Raw genomic sequence first — 23,021 nt, forward strand, 5'->3', positions numbered from 1 at the left:
CCTCCCAAAGTGCTAGGATTACAGCTGTGAGTCACTGCACCCAGCACTTCAGTGAATTTTAATACATTTCATCAATAAAAAAGAATTTCTCATTTTTCATGACTTCTTTGACTCAGTCTCTCATCAATTCAGACTTTTTCCAAAGGAAGGACCCTAAAACATGGAAAAATCTACATGCATAAATGCGGCATACTATTTATCTGGGAGCTGTATCCCCAGTGCCTAGGATGTCTGGCACCTAGTCATAGCACATAAGTGCTCAAAAAATATTTGCTGAATAAATTTATAGGGACAAAGAAATAGACAACCTAAGTAGCCAATAATCAGGGCTAGGTCAAATAAATTATAGTATATCTCTTTAATGAAATATCACATATCCATTGAAAATTATGCTTTTGAGGACTGTCAACATAAGAAATGGAGTAAACAAAGCAGGATACAACATGGTAGGTACACGATGATTATGCCTGTGTAAAAATATCTGCATAGGGGGCGGCGCCTGTGGCTCAGCGGGTAGGGCGCCGGTCCCATATGCCGCAGGTGGTGGGTTCAAACCCAGCCCCGGCCAAATTAAAAAAAAAAAAAAAAAAATCTGCATAGGAAAAGGGGTCATAAGAAGAGTAGTTTTATTAAGCTAGTAGGAGCATGGGTGATTTTTTTTTACTTTATTCTAAAAAAATATTGTACATGTTCATTGTAGAAAAATGGAAATGCTGAAAAGAATTGATAAGAAAATAAAATCCCTATAATTCTATTATTCAGAGAAAACCATTGCCTACTGAAGTAGGTTCTGCTTTGTTTCTTTTCCCCCTTAGCTTTTTCGGAGACATCTTTAGACTTCAAAAAAGTGATTTTTAACACAGTGTTGATGTACCACAATTTATTTACCTATGGTAATTTTTGACATTATAGGTTGTTCGCAGGTTGTCACTCAAAATCATTTTTAAACAAAATGAATGGGAGGGTCATGTCATTATTCGAATTTGGAAAGCTCTTCAGAGAAGAGGACCAGAGTTGAGCGAAAGGCAGCTAGAGAGCTGGCTGTGGGAGGGGGTGGGTGTTATGCCCAATGGAGACTGCAGGAAAAATGAGTTCAGGGGCTCAGACCCTGTGGAGGTGTCTCTGGGAAAAACTGCTCTGCACGGGCCAGGGACTCCTTCCAATGCTTTGAACTAAAAGATGGTGAAATCTCGATCTAAAGGATTAGAGATGGGCGCTGGTGTTCCTGACCACTGCCCTCTTGCCCGGCAAAAGCTTGCATGGGTGTTTCTGAGCCATTAGCCAGGAAGGGTAAAGAGGCTTGGAGGGTCAGCCTTTTCCGAGTCCTCTATATAACCCTCAGTCTGAGATCTGGGTTTGGGCAGGTGAAGATTAGCCTGAGGCCAAGAACGGACGCGTCTGGATACAGAAAAGGGAGCTTGGGTGTGGGGGGGCATACTTACAGACTCAGGGGCATTCCCAGCCCAGGGAGACTCCCCAGAAGTGGTCACTGGAAGAAATGGGGTAGAAAGACAGACAGGACAGAGGGAAGAATGATGAGTGGACTGGGTTGATGTTTAGATGGGGATGGGCGGACCCTGGAAGGCTGTGTATAGAAGCAATAAGGAGAGAAAGAAGCTGAGAGCAGAGAGGCAGAGAAGAGCAGACAATTGAAGCAGGTGATGAGGGCTTTACAAGCGGTGTAGGCGTGGGCTGGTGACAGGAGGAGGGCGGAGAGCAAGTGTGCCCTGAGTGTGCATGCGACACACATGAGAAGCGTGATGGGCGACAGACTGGTGAGAGCATGGGGTGAGGGGCTCGGGTCTGGGAAGCCGGGATGGGAGATGGGAGAATAACGGCATCGCGCAGCTTTGCCCAGCAATTTACAGTTTGCTCCCCTTTAGACTCCCATAATTTCCTTCTTTCGCTGAAGAAAGAAAGCTTTGGCTCGGGGAGGTGTGGTGGCAGCCCAGCGCGGGTGCTAAGTGCGCGCCGTGCGTCGCGGGGGTGGGGGTGGGCGGGCGGCGGGGGGCGGAGGGGGAGGCGCGGACTCCGCCCGCACACGCCGCCCCTGGCAGGGGCCGCACGCGCTCGAGGAGCCGCCGCCGCTGCCGCTCGGGGTCGCCTAGAGCCCCAGATTCCCGAGCGCTCGGCGCGCATGGCAGCCGCCTCGGCGCCCAGCCCCGCCGCCAGCTAGGGGCGGCCCCGCGCCCCCGCCCGGCCCCTCAGCTGAGCCCGTCGGATCCGGCCTCGTTCTGCGCCCTGGGGCGCACCGCCTCCCAGCCGGAGGTGAGGACCTGGAAAACACGGGCGCTCGGGGCTGGGGACACAGTGGGGATTCCAGGCCCTGTGCCGCTGCTGAGCCGACTGCAGCTGAGATCGGAAGGGGATGTGGGAGCGAGGGGGTGTCAGAGATGGGAGGCGGAGACTGCTGGCTGCCTGGAACCGTCCCTGCCTCTGGCCCCCGCGTCCCCTACGTGTTCGAGGCCTGTCTCTGCGCTGTCCCCATTCCCGCGGACCCTTTTGCCCCAACTGCAATCCAGCCCCAGCCATTCTCGCGCCCCGGCCTCTCTTTGCGTTGCCCATCCTTCATCTCCTTGTCACAGACCCGGCTCCCGGGTTCCTGTCTGGTCTCCTTGCTTGCCAACCTTTCCCCGCCTCTGCCTCCTGCTGTCCTCATCGCTTCTTTCGTCCCGGCGCCCCTCTCTCTCGTCTGCTCCTGTAAGTTGAAACCAGTATCCGTGCCGCTATCTCTGTTCTTGGCCGCCTCCCCGCCCGTGCTGTCCCACAGGTGTCCACACGTCTGGCTGTCCATCCGTCCGTCCCTCCTGGGGCCGGCGCTGACCATGCCCAGCGGCTGCCGCTGCCTACATCTCGTGTACCTGTTGTGCATCTTGGGGGCACCCGGTCAGCGTGTCCGAGGTGAGCGTGCCCCTGGGCTCCCCAGTCGCGGCCCTGTCCAGAAGTCATCGCTTGCACGTTGACCTCTGCTGGCCAGAGACGGCACTGCAGTCGCTCCGACCGGCGGGGCTAGCAAGACCCAGTTCGCCCTGTGGAATAAGATGGGTCTACTCTACCTTGCCCTGTCTCAGAGCTGAGTCCACCCAATTATTGGAACCCCAATCATTTCTCAAGTCCCGCAAGACTCACCCCTCCCACATCAATCTCTTGCAGCCAATGACTGCAGTTCCCACTGTGACCTGGCCCATGGCTGCTGTGCACCTGATGGCTCTTGCAGGTACCTATACTGACCACATGCCATTTTGCTTCCCATTTCCCATCCCTTCACACCCACAACCAGGCCAAGCCCCAGAACAGAGTGTGACAGGCTTAATTCATTCACTACAATTCGCTACTATTCATGCCCCATCACAACTATGGCAGATGGACCAGCTCCCCCACATCTCTGCGTCCTCTCCCCTACCCTATTCCCCTTGGCTTGGCTTCTTGTTTCTTCTAGTTTATATCTCCCCACTCATTTATTCTCTCAAATTTGATGCAAGGTTCTGAAAAATAGCTTCTCTTGATATCAGAAGAGAAATCTGAAGTTTGAGAGAGTTTGGAGATTGGGTACCATGAGGACAAGGGGAGATAAAGGAAAGACATAAAGAGAAGAAATGGTTTAGCCTAGAGAAGAAATGCTGCAGGGGAGAAGCACTCATGATGAAAGAGGATTTTCCTTAATGAATTTGAATAAATTGGCTCAATGGGGTGGAGGTTGGGCAAATTCTGTAGCAAGAGGAAGGTATTTGGACATAAGGAAATGAGCTGACAGGGAGGTTGCTCAGTTGGCTGGGAGTTTTTGAGACTTTACATTCCTTGAAGGGCTTTAAAAAACAGGTCAGGTGTTTGCCCTGAAATAGTCCTGATAACCTTTCAAGGTCACTCTTTTTAGAATGTTTACGAACACCCAATACATGCCAGGAGTGGTATTGGAGTACTTGTAGACTTTATCTTATTTCTTCCTTAACACTCCCCTGTGAAGTTTACCCACAATTTACAGATGAGAAATTGGAGGCTCTGAAAGGTTAGACCAAGTACAGAACCGGGATATGAGGATCCATATGTATGTGTCCTATAACCCTGCACAACCCAACACCTACCTGGGGTGGGTCTGCTTTCCCTTAGTGGCTGTCACATGTCTTCCTGGTTTCTAGAAGCCCTGGTCCTGGTCCTCTATTTTCTCATATTATCCCACCCAGATCCCTGACCCTATGCTTCTTCCTACCAGGTGTGACCCAGGCTGGGAGGGGCTGCACTGTGAGCGCTGTGTGAAGATGCCTGGCTGCCAACATGGTACCTGCCATCAGCCTTGGCAGTGCATCTGCCACAGTGGCTGGGCTGGAAAATTCTGTGACAAAGGTAGAGGGGGAAAATGGGTAGCTATTGGCTGAGGACCCCATATATCTTGGGAAAACATTCATTATATTTATTAAGTGCCTTTTGTGTCCTGGTCAAATCCTCAAGTGCATAGAATATTATCCTTTTTTATTTATCTTTATTTAGAGACAGGGTCTTGCTCTGTTGCCTAGAGTGCAGTGACGTGACCATAGCTCACGGTGGCCTGGAATTTCTGGGCTCAAGCGATCCTTCCTCCTCAGTCTTCCAAACAGCTGGGAGTACAGGCACAAGCTACCATATCCAGCTAATATTTATTTTTTACTTATGTCAGAGTATTACTTTTTTGCCCTTGGTAGAGTGCTATGGTGTCATAGCTCACAGCAACCTCAAACTCCTGGGCTTAAGTGATTCTCTTCTCTCAGCCTCCCAAGTAGCTGGAACTACAGGTGCCTGCCACGATACCTGGCTATTTTTAGAGATGAGCTCTTGCTCTGGCTCAGGCTAGTCCCGAACTTGTGAGCTTAGGTAATCCACCCGCCTCAGCCTCCCAAGTACTGGGATTACAGGTGTGAGCCACCATGCTCAGCCTAACCCCAGCTAATTTTTAAGTTTTTTTGTAGAGATGGGGGGGTCTCTCTATGTTGTCCAGGCTGGTCTTGAACTCCTGGCCTCAAGCAGTCCTTCCGCCTTAGCTTCCCAGAGTGCTGGGATTACAGGTATGAGCCACTGTGCCAGACCTCTTTTTTTTTTGAGACAGAATCTCCAGCTGTAGCCCTGGGTAGGGTGCCATGGCGTCATAGTTCCCAGCAACCTCCAACTCAATTCAAACAATTCTCTTGCCTCAGTTTTTCTATTTTTAGTAGAGACAGGGTTTCGCTTTTGCTCAGGCTGGTCTTGAACTCGTGAGCTCAAGCAACTCACCTGCCTCGGCCTCCCAGAGTGGTAGGATTATAAGCGTTAGCCATCGCATCAGGCCCAGTCCTCCTTTTTGATTTTGTTGTCTGAATAGATTCTTGACATAACCACATGGGATAGGAAAGACAGCTACTAAAAATTATACTCATTTTATAGTTCAGGAAACTGAGATCCATAGGACAGCTATAACTTGACCAAAGTCAGTTAGACATAAACTGGCAGAGCCAGGGCCAGGAGCCTCTTCATTCTACCACCCTTCCAGTCTGGGATGGGTTCCAAGTATAAGCCACATTCATAGAGCCTTGGGCCTGGAAGGTCTGGTTAAGGGCGCCTGGACAGGTCTAGGGACCAGATGTGAGAGGCCTTCCCTGTCTCTTCTCCAGATGAGCACATCTGTACTACACAGTCCCCCTGCCGGAATGGAGGCCAGTGCATATATGATGGAGGTGGTGAGTACCGCTGTGTGTGCCTACCAGGCTTTCATGGGCATGACTGCGAGCGCAAGGCTGGACCCTGTGAACAGGCAGGGTGAGTGCTGGGCCCATGGGATGAGTGGGAGGTTAGACCAGAATCTGGCGATGGGATGAGGGAAAAGGCAGGACTGTTGAGAGCGTGGAGTCAGACCCACATGGGGGCATCTTGAGATAAAACCCCAACATACCAAGTTCAGGGTTCTTTAACTTTTGTACTTTCTGAACCATTTCTCCAATAGCATCAACAATCTATAGGAGCTAGAGGTGTTGCAGAGATGTGTGGGACTGCTCTAGTTGTGGGGGGTGGGTGTGGGGAGATCAAGGGGCCTAGGACTCCCCTCATCATTGAAGATGTTCCACAAGCAGCCTTAAGACTCATCATATGGATGAGGAAACAACCGTGTAGGGCTGGACTTGTCCTCATTTCTGCTTCAGGCCTATAGGCTTGTGAGGATAATAATAGCACACTTATCCTGAGCCCTGCCTTTGGACCAGACCCTGTGCTAATTGCTTGACATTGCATTACCTTATTTAACCCTCACAATCTGGGAAGCTGGGTACTATTTTCATTTTCACTTTTAAATGAAGTATTTAAGGCTCAGAGAATGGTGCAAGGTGACATAGATCATATAGGGGAGAGGGAGTGGTTAGGATGCTGACCTAGTTTACCCTGGAGATGTCACTAAGTTTGTATCAATGTGCTTTCCTGTCCCTACCCCAGCTCCCCATGCCGGAATGGCGGGCAGTGCCAGGATGACCAGGGTTTTGCCCTCAACTTCACATGCCGCTGCTTGGCAGGCTTTGTGGGTGACCGCTGTGAGGTGAATGTAGATGACTGCCTGATGCGGCCTTGTGCTAATGGTGCCACCTGCCTTGATGGCATAAATCGCTTCTCCTGCCTCTGCCCAGAGGGCTTTGCTGGACGCTTCTGCACCATCAACCTGGATGACTGTGCCAGCCGCCCATGCCAGAGAGGGGCCCGCTGTCGGGACCGTGTCCATGACTTTGACTGTCTCTGCCCCAGTGGCTATGGTGGCAAGACTTGTGAGCTTGTCTTACCCATCCCAAACCTTGCCACAACAATGGACACCCCACTAAGGCCCACTTTGGCTGTGGTGGTACCTGCCACAGAGCCAGCCCCCCACAGTGCAGGGGCTGGTCTACTGCGGATCTCAGTGAAGGAGGTGGTGCGGAGGCAAGAAGCTGGGCTGGGTGAGCCTAGCCTAGTGGCCCTGGTGGTATTTGGGGCCCTCACTGCTGCCCTGGTCCTGGCCACAGTGTTGCTGATCCTGAGGGCCTGGCGCCGGGGTGTCTGCCCTATGGGACCCTGTTGCTACCCTGCCCCACACTATGCTCCAGCATGCCAGGACCAGGAGTGTCAGGTTAGCATGCTGCCAGCAGGGCTTCCCCTGCCACCTGATCTGCCGCCTGAGCCTGGAAAGACTACAGCACTGTGATGGAGGGGAGGGGGGTGCTTTCCCACCCCCTTCGTCATCTCCCCCATCCCTCAGACTGGAGTGGTCCTTTCTTATCACCCCTCAGCTTGGGTATACACACTGAGGGGAACTCAGCCTCACACCAGAAATATTATTTTTTTAATATACAGAATGTAAGATGGGAATTTTATCAAATAAAACTATGAAAATGCAAGTGAGCTCCTATGTCAGAAAAACCCACCTGGGGTCTCAGATGTAAGAGAGCCAGAGCACAGGCCTGGTTCTGGGGAAGCCTTGGGGCTTTGCCCACCAGTATGTTTTCAAAGAGTAACCCAGGGTACCCTTTTCTCCTCTGGGAAAGTGAGGAAGAGGTAGAGCCACAGAAGAGAATGTAAACAAGTACCTAGCACCTCTGCCCAGCCCAGCTGTGGAGGGGAAACCCTGTAGGGTTGGGAGATCAGGTTCAGGACCCTCAGGGTGAGGAACAGGCACCCTGCTGGCTGTTCTGCAGCAGCTGCTGGAATAGTGATTGGGGCTGGTTGCGCAGGGCAGCAGGGGAGTCCAGCTCCACGACCCTTCCCATGTGCAGCACCAGCACCCGGTCAGAGTTCAGGATCGTGTTGAGCCTATATGGGAGAAGTTGGTGAGTGTGGGGGGTTGGGTTGGGGGACAATACCCTAAAAGAGAATGCTGACCTGCTTTGCCTCCTCTCCCTTCAGATCAGCACAGGTCTGTCCCACTGGCTTTGGCCCCTGGCTCTGGGCTAAGGGAGGGACTGCATCAGTCCCTCAGATAATGTGCTATAAAGGGCAAGGTAATGCTTGGAAAAGGATCAGCTGAATTCGTGGGGAAAGGGGTCCTCTCTAGGGCTCTGACTCCTGGGGTCCCTGATTAGACTGTCACTCTGGACACATGCATACCGATGGGCAATAGTCAGTACTGTCTTGTTGGCAAAGCGTTTGCAGATGGTCTGCTGGATCAGCTGGTCTGTCTTCTGGTCCACACTTGCTGTGGCCTCGTCAATACACAGGATCTGGACGAGGAGAAGAGAGTAGGGGATCAGGAGGAGAGATTTTAGGGGGGACTGGGGTTGACCTGGGCCCAAACATCAGGCCCCCGTATACCTCCCCAGCTTCAGCTCTGAAAGGAAAACAAACTTGGCCCTCTGAACTTCTCCCTAACCCACCTTCCCACCCCTCTTGAATCACCCTTCTTCTCTGCTTACCTTGGCATCTGTGAGGAGAGCCCTGGCCAGACACAGTAGCTGCCTCTGCCCCAGGGACAAGTTCCGGCCCCCCTCACCTAGCTCACCATCCAGACCACCTGCAAGAACCACATCTTCAATGCATGGTCCAGGCCTCTCCCTGCTCCCTCCTGTCTCCAGGGTCAGGGCCCAGCACTCACCCATGGATACAATCACTTCACTCAGGTGGCATTGCTCCAGGGCCTGCCATAAGGCCCTGTCCTCGTGTAGGCCTTGGGGGTCCAGGTTTTCCCGAACTGTCCCACTGAACAGAAAAGGCTCTTGGGGGATGATAGCCAGCTGGGATCTGGGGGGACAATGACATGGGGTTCCAGGCTGGAGATGTGGCCACTTCTCCTGTGGCCACAGTTTTTAGCTATGGGACTAGCACCTCCAAGACAGCCGGGGATGAGACCGAACATAACCCCCTCTCTGCTCCTCACCCAACCCCCACATTTGGTGTGTATGACCAGTCAGCTGTGTATCTAGGACTGTGCTGGTGCTATGAACCAAATAAACCAAAGCCCTAGATTCTGTCCCTAAGGAGCTTACATCTTGCTGAGGTATAAAAACCCAAGAGAAAACAAATGGGCTAAACTGTGTGTCACTGACTCCAGGGACAGCAGTGGCTGTGCAGGGAATGACTGAATGGCTAAATGGGTATGGGTAACTTCAAGGTTGGAGTGAGCCTGGAACTGGATCCTGAGGAGCTATGTGGTCAAGCTAGAGGTAAGGCCACCACAGCTTAGAAGAGAAAGCAGATGACATAGGTCAGGACTTGGGGTCAGTCACATGTCCATGGATTTAGGACACAGGTTTCCTATCTTTTCCATGTCATCGAACCCCGAGAAAATGACACTAGGTTAACCTGGGAGTAGGAGTGGGGGATACATAGGTCCAAATGAGGCCACCTGTGCTTAGGGACAACTGGCCCAGGTCTCAAGCTATCCCAAGCACTGGCTGCTAAGCTTAAGGCTGAGGGGATCAGTATCTCAAGGCACGGTATCTGGGAGATTCTGATTTGGAAGGCAGCAACTATGCCCTAGAGGGTGTACACTGGGAAATACAAGAAAGATGAAGCTAGAAAGGTGGCCTGGATCAGAATGAGGGAGACCTTGAGCCCACCAGCTATGATTCTGGACCTGAGCACTAGGAGTTTGCTGTCTTCACTTGCTTATCCTATCTCCTGTCTTAGGCCCTGTCAGCCCTGGCTGCCCCGAATCTATTTTTTTTTTTTTTTTTTTTTTTTGAGACAGTGTTACTATGTTACTATGTTACTATGGCGTCACAGCTCACAGCAACCTCAAACTCTTGGGCTTAAGTTACTCTCTTGCCTCAGCCTCCCAAGTAGCTGGGACTACACGTGCCCAACACAACACCCAGCTACTTTTTTGTTGCAGTTGTCGTTGTTTAGCTGGCCTGGGCTGGGTTCAAACCTGCCAGCCTCGGTGCCATGTGGCTGGCACCGTAACCACTGTGCTACGGGCGCTGAGCCACTGCCCCGAATCTATATAAAGACTTTCTAGCTGTGCCCTCCTCCAAGTCCTAGTAGTTCTAGTTCCCCAATTCCCTCATCCCTGACTTCCTCTCCCAGACCTGAGCTCAGGCAACTCCAGCTGGCTAGTGTCCACACCGTCCAGTAGCACTCGCCCGGAAGTGGGCTCCAGCAGACGGAAAAGCACCAACAATAGGGAAGACTTGCCAGAGCCTGTGCGGCCAACAATGCCCAACTTCTCTCCAGGTTGCACGCGGAAAGTCACTCCATCCAAGGCATTAGGAAGCCCTGGTCGGTATGCCAACACCACATCCTGGAACTCCACACTCCCCTGGGTCAGCCAGCCAGTGCCCAGCTGGCAGGGTCCATGGGTGGAAGACAGAGGGAGATGAATGAGATGAGGAGTGATGGTGAGGAGAAAGAAAATGGATAGTGTGAGAAGAAAGGTAGGGGAATGAAGAGAGATGCAGAGGAAGGGGCACAGTAAAGAATGGTAGTGACCACGGGGAGAGGCTAAAGAGCTGAGAAAGATGAATAAGAAGCAAAAACAAAGGAACCAGGAAGAGACTGGGGCCTTTAGGAGGGCCCTTCAGGGCTCTGGGCTGGGCTGAGGTGATAGGCTCACCTCTAGTGGCTGGCCCTGGGGTTCCTGGGGCAGGTCGCAGGAGTACTCCTCCAGCCGCTCAACGCTCACCAGCATGGCTTCTGTCTGTGTGAAGCTGCTCACCAGGCCTGAGAGCAGGCCTGTCAAGGACAGGGCATAAGACAGCGACAGGCCCACCAGTCCTGAGGGAGAGGAACACCAGCTTCTGGGGGAGCCTGGACACTGGGACATATGTTGGAAGAGGGGGTGGGACAGCAAAATCCCAAGCTGTGGATTGTGGGCATTAGAAGAGGCAGTGGAGAAGTGCCCTAGGCCAGGAGCAAAGGAGGCTGATGCAAAGCAATAGGGAAGGCCTGAAGAAGCTCGGAGGGAGGCACGTGGCAGACTAAAGTGGGCCTGGGCAGGGGGATGAGGATGGGGATGGGACCAGGGAAGAGACTGAGATCAGAAACTCAAAAGACTCATTCTGGTCCCAGAGCTACCACCACCTGACAAGTCATTCCTGGAGACTATCTCCTCAACCCTAAACTGAGAGTGATGATGATTATTATGAAATAACCTCACAAAGAACTCTGGGTGGAAGGTGAAAAAGTTGGGGAAACAGTACAGGGAGGGGTCTAAGGTGGGGGTTAGAATAACTTGCTCCTGAAGTAGGAGTGAAGGGTCCTAGGGTGGCACCTGGGTTGGCGAGGCCCTGCTGGTGCTGCACCAGGGCGATGCCTGCAATGGCACTGACAACTGCTGCCCCTATGAGCTGTAGCCGAATGTCCAGCCACTGCATTGCGGCACTGGCAGCAAACTGGCACCTCTGGTTTAGTTCAAGGAGTCGCTGGTTCTCTTCTTCAAACCTGGGAAAGGACAGGAAGGAGGTAAGGCCACTCAACTCAGACCCAGCCAGACTCCTTCGCTATAGAATGCTTCTTTCTTAGGAGCTGACCTATATACACCCACAGGCCTCACTCACGAATACAGAGATGTCAATGTGCTCTTTCGAAGGGGGTCTACTCCGTTTCACTATCTTCTTCTTCTGTTGTTTTCCTCTTCCCCCTAATGTCCTCACCTACTCTGCTTCTACTCTGAACCCTGGATTCCACATGCTCTTTCTCCTGCCAGCACCTCATCCCGAGTTTTAGATGGGAGGGGAAGAGGCCACACACCTGTAGGTGGCCCCAGTGGCTCGGAGCACAGGGAGGCCGGCCAAGGTGTCAGCCAGGTGGGTATAGAGTGGAGACAGGGTGAGGCTGCCCAGACGCCGCAGCTCCCTAGAGGAGGCCCTGTAGTGGCATTGCACACGATAGTAGATGACACTCAAAGGTGGCAGCAGCAGCAGCAGCCAGGGCAGGCCAAAACCCAACACAGCCAGGAGGCCCAGCAGGCCTGCCATGTTGGCCAGGAGGATGTTGAGGATGAAGGGCAGGCTGTCATCTACACAGGCCACGTCAGAAGAGAAGCGGTTGAGGACACGGCCCGTGGGCATGGCGTCGAAGAAAGTCACTGGTGTCTAGAAGAGGGGGTGGTTGGGCAAGAGCAGGGTCTGGCAAACAGGGGTGGTGAACAGTCCTGGGGTGGGCAACCCAAGGTAGAGAATAGGAAAGGGGTAAAGTATCCTAGAATTTGGGGGCAGAAAGGAGGGAGACTATCCCAGGGTGGGAGAGCTGATAAGACACTCTCAACCCTCTGGCCAGTGGCAACTCCAAAATGCTATGCTGGTCATTCCTCTCCCTCTGGGCTAGACATGCCTACTACCCTTTTACAGGCAGAGAGCTAACTCTCTCAGAGATGGAGACCTCTGGCCAATGAGTGGATTTAGTTAGATGTCAGCAGGAACATTCTAATTTCCCGTGGCTGGACAGAGTAGTGATATTATTGGTCAAAGTCAGTATCATCTCATGGTTAAGAGCTCTGTCTCTGGGGTCAGAATACAACTTGAATTCCAGCTTTGCTACTTGGTGCATGTGAGACACCAGGCAAGGAGCAAAGTACCCTATTTCTCATCTGAAAAATGGAGATAACAATGGAACTGCACCTCATAAGGCTGTTAGTAGGATTAAACACCAGAAATACTGCAGTCTATTGCTTAGCAAAGTCTGCCTAGAATGGAGTAAGTGCTCAAAAATTGCTACCTGCTTGGACTACTATCTGGAGATACTGTCTGAAAGACAGCCCTTTCTCTTCTCCTGCTTCCCTGTCCTCTGTCTCTACCTGTACTTTGGGAACTAAGTAAGCAGGAGACTAGGTCAAATGACTTTCTGAAGCACCTTCAAATGCCAGCTTATTGAAATTAATTCCTTCATAGCATGAGGATGTCTCTCTCTGGGCTCCTGGAGGAGAGGCAGAACAGTGGCAGCGGCTCTCTGTGGAAAGCCCCATGTGGTGCTGGGTTTACAGACTGGCTTTCCACAGAACTGCCTGTGGCCAGGTCACTTCAACTCCCAGCACTTGAGTTTTCTCTTCTGTAAACTGAGGATAACAGAACCTACCCCACAGGGTTATTTCAAGGCCAATAACAAGAAAACCAACACAAAAAGGGCTTTGTAATAATAACAACTTTTTTTTGAGACAAGGTCTTATTATATCACCCTCGGTAGAGTGCTGTGGTGTCACAGCTCACAGCAACCTCAAACTTTCGGGCTTAAGTGATTCTCTTGCCTCAGCCTCCCAAGTAGTTGGGACTACAGGCACCCACCACAATGCCCGGCTATAATAATAACAACATTTATAATAACTGTCAAGTGAGCACTTAGTGTGTGCCAAGCACTATCGTAAGTACTTTCCATGTGGTAATTGGTTTAATCCTCATAATAAGTATGTTGGATAAGCAACAGATTACATATATACAAAGTAACAGGGATGGGTCTTAAAATAGTCCTACAGCTGGGCACGGTGGCTCATACCCAGCACCTTGGGAGGCCAAGGCAGGTGGATTGCCTGAGCTCACTGGTTCAAGACCAGCCTGAGTCAGAGCAACCCAACCTCTAAAAATAGTTGGGCATGGTGGCAGGTGCCTGTAGACCCAGCTACTCAGGAGGGTAGAGAGGCAAGAGAATAGCTTAAGCCCAAGAATTGGAGGTTACTGTGAGCTATGACAGCACAGCGCTCTACCAAGGGCAACAAAGTGAGACTCTGTTTCAAAAAAAAAAAAAAGAAAGAAATAGTCCTACATAAAACTGTAAGAAATAGAATGTGAGATCTAATGCAGTATCATTTACATAAGTTAAAAATACATGCACACAAAATAGGCCTTTTGCAAAAAGACGAAAGGATACATATTAAACACGCTTAGAATCGTTGGTTATCAAGGAAGTGAGGGGAGATGGAAATAGGGTATGGTGATAAAGGGGGATGGATAAAGAAATAAAACAGAAAAGGGGCCTTGCGCGAACTAAGGGGTCAAAACTAACGTAACTCTGAGATAGGGCTCTCCTACAGCCCTGTTTTACAGATGAAGAAACTACAACCCAGGCAGCCACTCTGCTCTGCAGCCCCTCTGGGTTTCAGAGGTTGTCACATGCTGCACCCACCCTGAGGACTAGGGATACAGGGGAGCCAATGTACTGGGAGGACATTCTGCAGGGCCAGGGTTGGACTCCCCCAGCCTTTCCCCCCATGCTCTCACCATAAGGACTCGATGCAGTAGGCGGCGATGCAGGGTGGCAGCTGCTTGGAGGACGCCTGCTGCAAAGAGCACTGCCCGGAGTAGGGTGCAGAGAGAGTTGACACCAGCGATGGTCGCATACACGGTGAGGTAGAAATGGATGTCTGAGGAGCCATTGGGGGCTGCTTTGGGCAGTGGGAACACTGGGGCGCTGGGTGATGGGGAGAAGGCTGTGGGTAACCGAAAGTAGGGCCACTTGGGGGGTCCCTTATCCTCCCCCTTCTACCTCTCCCCACTCTCCAGCAAACATAGCCCCTGGAATACACAGCCCTCAGTCCCTGCCTGGCAACCACACGCCAACCACTACTTTTGCAAAAGTAGCACCGGGCTTACTCCCAGATCAAGCCACTCACTAGAGGCTTCTGGAGGAGAAGAGGAGCAGCTGCGGAGAGAAGAATCCCACAGAACCTGGGCTGGTGGAGGCTAGTGCCTCCTGGGAGCTGTTCTTAGCTGCCTTCAGCTGAGAGATCCAGTGGGAGAGCCACCAGTCAGCTGTGTTCCGTGTGGCTGGGTGTGGACAGGAAAGAAAAAGCTGTGAGAGAGACTCCTTTATTCTATATAAATACAGCCTCCCCTCCCTTTCTCTTCCCTCAACTCTAGTTCAGACCCTTCCTTCTAACCCCCTGATCTTGCATCATCTCATATCCTCCTCAGTGTGTACTTTCCTAGGCCTTCACCCTTCTCCTGGGGAGAGCATTATCTCATATTTGCAGAATGGGAGCTAACCTGAGGGTAAGAACAGAAGATGGCTACTGAGTGCACCTTCTGGGCACTGGGCCTCTCTCAGAATCCCCAGGGATGGGGGCGGGGGCGGGGGGCTGCCTTTTGTCCCAGCTGTTACCCATGCTTGATGGGTCTCTGGGGTTTGTTATTAGTACAAGGGGATGGGCACCTGAACAACCTGGTGGGATTTGTTGGTACATTCTCACCTTGCATGAGGAGCAGAGAGAAAAGGATGGCTAGAGCTAAGCCCTGGCCCACAGCCCTCCAGTATGCCCGGTACACATGCAAGGCCACAGCGCCCTCCTTCTTGCTTTCTTCCTGCAGCAGGCGGCCTGATGTGCTCTGCTCCACCTCCAGCCCCTCCTTTATTTTCTCTGGGTTCTGTACTGACTGGGTTATAGCTGTTAAGAATCAGGATGGGCGTGGAGGAATTAAGCTTATACGATGCCAATTAAAAATCAGTTTCAGAGAAGCAGGCTAGCTTTGTTCAAAAAAAAAAAAAAAACCCACAACAAAACCTATAGTGTGGCAGTGACAAGCAAACCCTTTCCACCCACCTATGGGCCGTACCTGAGTCAGACTCTTGTCCATTCTCAGCCTGGGCTTTGGGGACTGCTTGCACTAATGGCAGAATCTCAGCGGGAGGCCCTAGAAGGTAAAAGGGGAGAATAAAAGAGGGCTGTTCTGGGTCTATCCCATGCCTTTCTGTTTTTTTTTTTTTTGTAGAGACAGAGTCTCACTTTATGGCCCTCGGTAGAGTGCCGTGGCCTCACACAGCTCACAGCAACCTCCAACTCCTGGGCTTAAGCGATTCTCTTGCCTCAGCCTCCCGAGTAGCTGGGACTACAGGCGCCCACCACAATATCCCATGCCTTTCTAAATGCATGTGCAGAGCCCTCCTCCCATTCTTTTTGGCACTCCTCTCTATCCCACCCTAGTAGCATCCTTCCCTGAATCCCCCAGACTGTGAGCAGCACTCATTAAGTCCATCCCTCTGCATGTGGATTTCAACCAGCAGAGAAGGACAAACATCCACCCTTAGGAGGAGAGCCATAGCCGTGTGTGAATACCCTGTCTGGGTTACCTCTCATCACTGCCGAGCTTCTCCTGTGCGTCACCCAGTTTCCAGCATCTGAATTTCCTATTTCTAGGTCTCAAGTCCCAGTGAACTTGCAGGTGCTCATGTCCCTCGGCATAATAATCCTTCAGAATTTTTTGTTTGTTTGATTGTTTTACAAAAGGATTGTTCTAAACCTCACTGCTTTCTCTTCTCTGAGAACATCAGATTGTTCTCAGAGATCCTGGGCCTCTAAGTTCCCAAGAGCAAGAGCACTCAGTCGCAAAGTCCATGAGTCCCAAATATGTTAACTGCAGGCATTTCATCCATGAAATGGATGGGCGCCTTTCCTCTCCTGTTCCTCTGTTTTCCTCTCACCAGTTCTGTTAAGGCAGGAGGAAGTGATGACCGTATGCAGGCCATACATTGAAGGGTGGTAGAATCTGCACTTGACAATCCACATGGGCAGAGGTCTCCCTCACACGACCAGTCTCCAGCCTCACATACCAGCCCGGATGAGGCGCCCAGCCTCCATCAGCAGTACCACATCAGCTCTCTCCAGGTACTCGGTGCGGTGGGTGCAAAGCAGCCGTGTGGTGTGGCTCAGCACTCCCAGGATGCACCTGTGCAGCAGGTGGGTGGCCACATCAGCATCCACAGCAGCCAGAGGGTCGTCAAGGAGATAGAGTTCCTTTTCCTAGGGAGAGGTGGGGGCACCATAGGCACTACGACCCAAGTCCTCTGGCCAGAACCCAGAGACTCTCCTTGGAAGAGCCCAGGGAGGTCAGAGGAGACAGTTTAGAAGTTATCTGGGGGTTACCCCTACAATGGCAGAGAAGGAGTGAGACCTGAGGGTGGACTTCCCTCTAGTCAGGCAAGGCCAGCACCCCAGAGCCAGGGCTCAGCTCTGTTGGTACCCAGTGCCTTAGCATATAATGCTTTTTAAAGGGTCTTTATTTCTGTCTTCAATCTGAAAGAGGGGAAAGGATGACCAACATTTCAGGAACATGGGATGAGGAAGGGAAGGAACCATATGCTGAGGAAAATATCCCCATCCCCCCAACTCAGCCAAGCTTCCACAGCTCTGGACTCCCCTCATCTAACTAGCTATGTTGCCCCCACACCAGTTACCTGATAGACAGCACGAGCAAGGGCAATCCGTGCCCGCTGTCCCCCACTGAGGGTCACACCCTTCTCTCCCACCTCTGTCTGGTCTCCAGCAGGCAGAATCTAATGGAAAAGGTGCCTTAGTGGGTCAGTGAGCTCCACAACATCTTCTGGCTCATTTCCTATCCCTTTGCCAGAGAAAGATGGTAGGGGTCAAGAGAGGTGGGCAGCTTGAGATTAGATTTAAATTTGGGGTAAGCTAGGCAGAGGAGAAAAGACATAATTCTAACAAAATCTAGCATTTATTGAACACTTGTTATGCGGTTAGCATTTTACAGGCATTATCTCATTTGAAGCCATGACAACCTTACAAAGCTGGTATTATTTCCTTTTCACAGATGAGACCAAAGCTTGGATTAACTACCTTGCCCATAGCTAGTAAGGGGCAAGATTCAGATTCTTAACTACTCTTGTCACATTTGCTACCCTGCCTTTTTAACAGGAAAAGATGACACTGGACACATTTAATGTTAAAGTTTTCATAGGTTTTTAGAGAAGGAATATACTCCAAGCCTTCCTGTGGTCTCAGGAATGGTCTACTAAGCTAAGAGGTTCCCAGACCCAGAGGAAGCACCTGTGATCCACTAGATGGTGAGTTAGTTTCCTGAGGGAAAATCTTTGTTATTTATCTCTTTTCTTAGTACCTAGAAAAGCATCCAGGACCTATTAGACATATGAGGAAAGCTTGATGCAGAAACAAGTGATAAATGGAACTAGAATGCTCCACGGTCAAAGTCAAAGGTATTCCACATTCACCTGGGTAGGGTAGTGGTGATGACAGTCCTTGAAGGGACATGGGGGTTAGGTAGGAAGTCATGGGAGAAATCTGGAATCTCTTGCCCAGCAAATTTAGTACTCTGGATTGTGGGCAAGGGGAAATTTAATGGGCTTGGCAGATTTCCCTAAGGTAACCTGCAACCAAATAAGACCTTGACTCTTTCAAGCCTTCCCAGCCGGAGGCAAGGGAGGGATTCCTGAATCTGAGCCAGTAGCTGGACTTACATGGAGCCAAACATTATAGGGAACCCTCCCTGGCTCCAGAGGCCTCAGGGCTCTCCCAGCTGCCACATGGAATACCAGTGACCACCACCCTTCTAGGCCCTATGGGGAAAGGGGAACCAAGCAGCTTTGGGAGTACCAAAGTATGATGGTCAGCCCTGGACCAGTGATGCCTGAGTAGAAGCAAGCCCTTTCTAGAGAAGCAAGTCTCTAATTTGAGGTATCAGTGACACATGGAGATCCAGGCAGTCAAGAGATTTCAAGGCTAGGCACTCACGCTGAGGTCATCATCGAGGGCGCAGGCCTCTAGCACCTTCCTGTACAGTTGGGCGTCAAATGTCTTCCCAAAGAGGATGTTGTCTCGGATGGTGGCAAACTGGATCCAGGGTTCCTGGGTGGCCAGGCCAAAGCCCTTGGACTGTCCCCACACTGCCACCCGCCCACGCAACCTGCAGAGAGCCGGGCCAACAGCATGGGGACCAGCTCCCCTTTGAGTTCTGGCCTCCCAGAAGCCTTCCCAGACTACTGTCTTCTACAAAGTGTCACCTTCTATATCTGATGTGGCATGCTACTGAGATCAAGAGGTCCTAATGAGGCTGCAGGTTCGTTCTAGATGGGGAAGGGAAGAAACTACTCTTTGGCTACAGCCAGGAAGCTGTCATATCTACATGTGCTCAGACACTCAGTAGAGAGAGTATGGCCACATTATATTCTTTTTTTTGAGACAGAGTCTCACTTTGTCACCCTCTGTAGAATGGTGTGGCGTCATAGCTCACAGCAACCTCAACCTCTTGGGCTCAAGTTATTCTCTTGTCTCAGCCTCCCAAGTAGCTGGGATTACAGGTGCCCGCCACAATGCCCAGCTATTTTTTAGAGATGGGGTTTCGCACTTGCTCAGGCTGGTCTTGAACCTGTGAGCTCAGGCAATTCAGTTGCCTCAGCCTCCCAGAGTATTAGGATTACTGGCGTGAGCCATGGCCTCCCAGAGTGCTAGGATTACAGGCGTGAGGCATGGCACCAGGCCCACATTATATTCATTGTCACCTAAAAACAAGGAGGCTTCCCTCAAACCTGTGTTCATCTCTGTGCAGGGACAGAACCAAACTAACTAACTAGCTAACATTGGATGTTTCCATTTCTTTTCTTTCCTCACTATTTATATCTTATAACAATCTGGTATAATGATTATGGGATGGTTCATTTTCTTGATTGCCTCCCCATTTCCAGATTGCAAACTCTTTCAATAAAGGACCTATTCTTGGTACCCTTGGCCCCTATAAAAGGTTTTTAACACTTAGCAGAGGATTGGTAAGTGTTTGCTAAAGGGCTGAGCAAGGACAGGTTGGTTACCTGTGGAGCTCCCCAGTGATGGCAGCAAGAAGCGAGCTCTTCCCACAGCCCACTTTCCCCACGACGCCGACCAGCATACCCTGCAAGGAAGCCACAGAAGTGTCTGTTCTTTGTAGGTAAGGAGAGAGGGAGGAGTGGTCTCCCTCCTGAGGCTCTAGGCCAGGCGTCCTCAAATTGCGGCCGGTGGGCCACATGAAGCGGTGTGAATTGTATTTGTTCCCGTTTTGTTTTTTACTTTAAAATGAGATATGTGCAGTGTGCATAGGAATTTGTTCATAGTTTTTTTAACTATAGTCCGGCCCTCCAACAGTCTGAGGGACAGTGAATTGCCCCCTGTTTAAAAAGTTTGAGGACGCCTGCTCTAGGCTGTCAATCCTCCCTTGAGGCTTTTCTCTAGGCCCCAGTTAGCATGTAAGAAAAGAATCCTCCACCTCATGGACTCATCTGTTTGATCTAGAGAAGTAGTGTGTTTTATTCTCTACTCAGAGTTTTACCAGTTTCACTGTCTATGTGAAGAGCTTCTGAAGGGGAGCAGCAAGCCAGAGGAAATGGGAGGAAAATGCCTAACAACTTCCAAGTTAAGCTCTAAGATAGGCATCCCAGGATGGGAAGAGAGGAGAGAAGGACTCCAGATTTGGGGGCCTGAATGCTGGGTTGGCTAAGTCAACCTGTGGCTAGACTTCTCATATCTCAGGGCAAAAAGCAGTACTTTATACAGGTGTTTATTTCTGCAATTTGTGTTTTAAAACATTCTGTTCTCTCTTTGTTTCTTACTTGTAACGTGTTCATGGAGCTATCTTCTGTTCAAAAATAAAAAAGAAATTCCTATTTCTTTCTCTAAAAAGGGTCTAGGGTTTTAGAAGCTGTTTATGATCCCTTCACCCTGCCATCCAGGGTTAATCCCTCTATAGCGGGCACCAGACTAATCTGAGACCTTTCCCTAGGAAATTGGGATTAGGCCCAGAGGCAGCTTCTCCCTCCTGTTGGCTATAGCCTATGAATGGGAGAGCTGTCTGCAGTCACACCTTTTGCCCAGTGGAGAGTAGGTCTACAGACAGAGAAGAACCAAATAAATACCGGGAGAGAAACACACAAAAGACAGCTCTGCAAGTTGAGGCCTGGTTCTGCGCTGTTTCTAAGATCCAGTTGTGTTTTTGCTTTTGGATTCTTCAATTTATCTCTATATCCCTATTATAAATTTTTGTTTGCTTAAGCTAGCTCCAGTGGGTTTCTATGACATATCCAAAAAAGCCCTAACACACACATTAGCAAAATTCCTTTGAAAAATTCCAGTCTTGTCTTGCCTGAACTAAGAGGAAAAACAAAACATACAGCTCAAGCCAGAAACGTGAGCCAAATGTGGTGGAGGCAATTCATTCCCCACTAGAGAATTCTGAGTTGAGCTATGGGGCATGGGGTTGGACAAAGGTCAGAAGAGAGTGAAAACGCAGGACTAGGGGCAAACAGGAGTCACCTTCTGCCAGGAATGTTCACGTTTTAAGTACTTCAACTATTTATGATACAGTGTGAGTCACAGGGTGTAATTGCTTTTCACCAGGCTAAATAGAGGATCATCTATCCCATTTGTAAAATCCTTCTCTTAAGGGGTTATGAGGCCTATTCCCTAAGTCCCCAGCCTAGGGGAGGTGCTTGAAAAGTCCTAGAACCTGTTCTGAACTTTATGGCCTCTTAGGGACACGGAGAGACAAATGTACCTGTTGGTCCAAACCAGGTGAATATGAGCTGCCTAAAGACCAAAGAGAGGTGTGAATACTCTGAAAAAGCTGGGTTTGAAGGAATGAGATTCAGGTATGAGGTGTCATCTCCTTTCAGACTAGAGCCTGCTCACCTAGTCCCTCCTCTCCCTCCCTCAGCAGTTAGAGCTGCAGAGCCACCTAGCTCCAACTGCCTCAGTCTTTGCTTATCTGTCACTGAGTCTCCATCTCTCATTAGTCTGGGGATTCTCCCAGGGTGTCTGTCCAACGAACCTTTTTCACTTCGAGGTGACTGATGAAGGTCTCCTGGCTGATTCCAACTGGGTCCCAAGAGAACAGGGCTCCATGTAGCTCCAGTACTACAGATGGCTCTGTGGGGGGATCTAAGCAGGGAAGAAGCTCCTCAACTTGTGCTCCTAATCTACCATCAGGGGAAATGTGTCAGGGGGCATGTTGCTCACTTGGGGAGGGTATTATCAGTGGGCATGTTGCTGACTTGCCTGCCCCACATCTACATGCACGGGCCTAGTTCAGTCTTGGTCTTGGTCTTGGTCTCTGCCTGCACTCCGCTGCCCCTGACTCCTCTTGGCAGCATCTATGCACAGTGTTAAGCGGCTACATTCCCCTCCTGACTCGATGCCAGGTTCTGCCCTTTAGCTTCCCATTACCTGGGCTGTAGTAGGCCTGGGGGTTGTGGTTTGGAAGATCGAGGAAACGCTGGATCCGGTCCAAGGACACTTTGGCCTCTAGGAGGCCATTAATCACCCAAGGGAAGTTGTTGAGGGGCAGAATGAGCATGCGCACCAGTGCCAGGGCTGTGAACACCTAAGTGGAATGTAAGAGGGGGGAAAGTCCCTGGAGCCATCCAACGGGTACTGTATTGGTGGCCCCATGGAGTGGTCTGTGGAGGAAAGAACAGGGCAGCAGCAGAACTGAGGGGATAACTGGACAATCCTGGGATTAGAAGCAACAGAGGTGGCTACTCTTAGAGTCCTAAAAATTCCAGCATTCTTGCAGGGATCAAGGTTGCATCTTTGCAAGTGCATGGGCCTTACTCAATTTGAGACTTCCTAAGAATTTCTAAGTAGCAACATCAGCCGGCCTTGGCCAGACCCAGCATTGGATCACAGATTTTTCCTAAGACCATGAGAATGAGGAAAAAGGGACCTAATCCCAAGCCTGGGCCTGATAGGAAGATGGAGTGAAAGGAAGAGAAGGAAAGTAATTCCTTCACAGAAGGGAGGATTATATATCTACAGCCCCTTCAGAGTTTCTCTTGGTTGGAAAAGGATGGGACAGTCAGGGATCCTTCCCTCCTCCCCAGCCAGTACCAACAGAGGGCCTGAGCCCACCTTTCCACTCCACTCCACTCCTCTCAATGCTGGCCCCTCCCTTCCTGGTCCTCACCTTGGTGGCCGTGAGCTGATGTCCCATGAGGACATAAGTGATGAAGATGACGATGGAGATGATAACTGGCAGGGCAGCCCACAGATATACACAGGCCGCATCCAGGTATTTGATGACACGGAGTCGCCCCAGCTCTTGAGCCCGGTAGGCCTCTACCCGGGCCCCCAGTGCATGCTCCCACCCGCAGAATTTGATGACCCGAATGCCACTCAGCAACTCTGCCATGAGCTAAGAATGGGAGACAAGAAAACAGTGTGAAGCGGAGATGCTGCTCATGTGTCTTCTCCTTTGTCAAGTCTTTACCAGGCTCCTGGCAGTGAGCTCCCAGATACTCTGTACTTCCCTAACCCTGGTTTTCTTCCTCACCTCCATTCTTTCTGGAAATCCTGCCCCTCAAATCCTTCTAAGCCCTGGGTTGCTTCCCTTCCCAGTCTCTTTTACGTCTCCATTTGCTCCAGCTGA

The 23,021-nt window shown here is 50.8% G+C and overlaps 2 protein-coding genes across 7 annotated transcripts in view; one reads left to right on the forward strand and one right to left on the reverse strand.

Annotated features, from left to right (window-relative positions):
* Positions 1–1,342: 1,342 nt before the first annotated feature.
* Positions 1,343–7,358, forward strand: DLK2 (delta like non-canonical Notch ligand 2). Of its 2 annotated transcripts, XM_053602588.1 has the most exons (6): positions 1,344–2,268; positions 2,771–2,901; positions 3,154–3,217; positions 4,211–4,341; positions 5,619–5,763; positions 6,430–7,358. In XM_053602588.1, exons 2-6 carry the CDS (start codon positions 2,826–2,828, stop codon positions 7,163–7,165), a joined length of 1,152 nt encoding a protein of 383 aa, XP_053458563.1. In that variant the 5' UTR covers positions 1,344–2,268; positions 2,771–2,825; the 3' UTR covers positions 7,166–7,358. The 2 variants fall into 2 exon arrangements, with proteins under 2 accessions (XP_053458562.1, XP_053458563.1); XM_053602587.1 differs by having other exon boundaries at positions 1,343–2,901.
* The window catches only part of ABCC10 (ATP binding cassette subfamily C member 10), a 30,786-nt gene continuing 15,051 nt past the window's right edge, over positions 7,287–23,021 (reverse strand). For 4 of the 5 annotated variants that reach the window (XM_053602582.1, XM_053602581.1, XM_053602584.1 and 1 more), the window contains 19 exons: positions 22,560–22,787; positions 21,821–21,977; positions 21,426–21,535; positions 19,438–19,517; positions 18,365–18,536; positions 17,053–17,151; positions 16,429–16,618; positions 15,435–15,512; positions 15,071–15,265; positions 14,495–14,648; positions 14,103–14,292; positions 11,644–11,987; positions 11,165–11,334; positions 10,508–10,668; positions 9,984–10,237; positions 8,549–8,694; positions 8,370–8,467; positions 8,065–8,177; positions 7,287–7,770 (listed from right to left, as the gene is read on the reverse strand). In XM_053602582.1, coding sequence (XP_053458557.1) covers positions 7,617–7,770; positions 8,065–8,177; positions 8,370–8,467; positions 8,549–8,694; positions 9,984–10,237; positions 10,508–10,668; positions 11,165–11,334; positions 11,644–11,987; positions 14,103–14,292; positions 14,495–14,648; positions 15,071–15,265; positions 15,435–15,512; positions 16,429–16,618; positions 17,053–17,151; positions 18,365–18,536; positions 19,438–19,517; positions 21,426–21,535; positions 21,821–21,977; positions 22,560–22,787 — 3,093 coding nt within the window. In that variant the 3' untranslated portion in view covers positions 7,287–7,616. The remainder of the gene's footprint in view (positions 7,771–8,064; positions 8,178–8,369; positions 8,468–8,548; positions 8,695–9,983; positions 10,238–10,507; positions 10,669–11,164; positions 11,335–11,643; positions 11,988–14,102; positions 14,293–14,494; positions 14,649–15,070; positions 15,266–15,434; positions 15,513–16,428; positions 16,619–17,052; positions 17,152–18,364; positions 18,537–19,437; positions 19,518–21,425; positions 21,536–21,820; positions 21,978–22,559; positions 22,788–23,021) is intronic. The other variant, XM_053602585.1, reaches the window with a different exon arrangement.

This window comes from Nycticebus coucang, chromosome 9 (assembly GCF_027406575.1).
Source record: "Nycticebus coucang isolate mNycCou1 chromosome 9, mNycCou1.pri, whole genome shotgun sequence".
Classification (NCBI taxonomy): domain Eukaryota; kingdom Metazoa; phylum Chordata; class Mammalia; order Primates; family Lorisidae; genus Nycticebus; species Nycticebus coucang.

What these genes read in the sequence shown, in the direction of transcription:
- DLK2 (XM_053602587.1), top strand. Translation starts at nt 2,394, where the DNA reads ATGGGAGGCGGAGACTGCTGGCTGCCTGGAACCGTCCCTGCCTCTGGC. An exon ending in GCACCTGATGGCTCTTGCAG is followed by an intron (nt 3,218 to 4,210) that starts GTACCTATACTG and finishes TCTTCCTACCAG; the next exon opens with GTGTGACCCAGGCTGGGAGG. An exon ending in TGGAAAATTCTGTGACAAAG is followed by an intron (nt 4,342 to 5,618) that starts GTAGAGGGGGAA and finishes TCTCTTCTCCAG; the next exon opens with ATGAGCACATCTGTACTACA.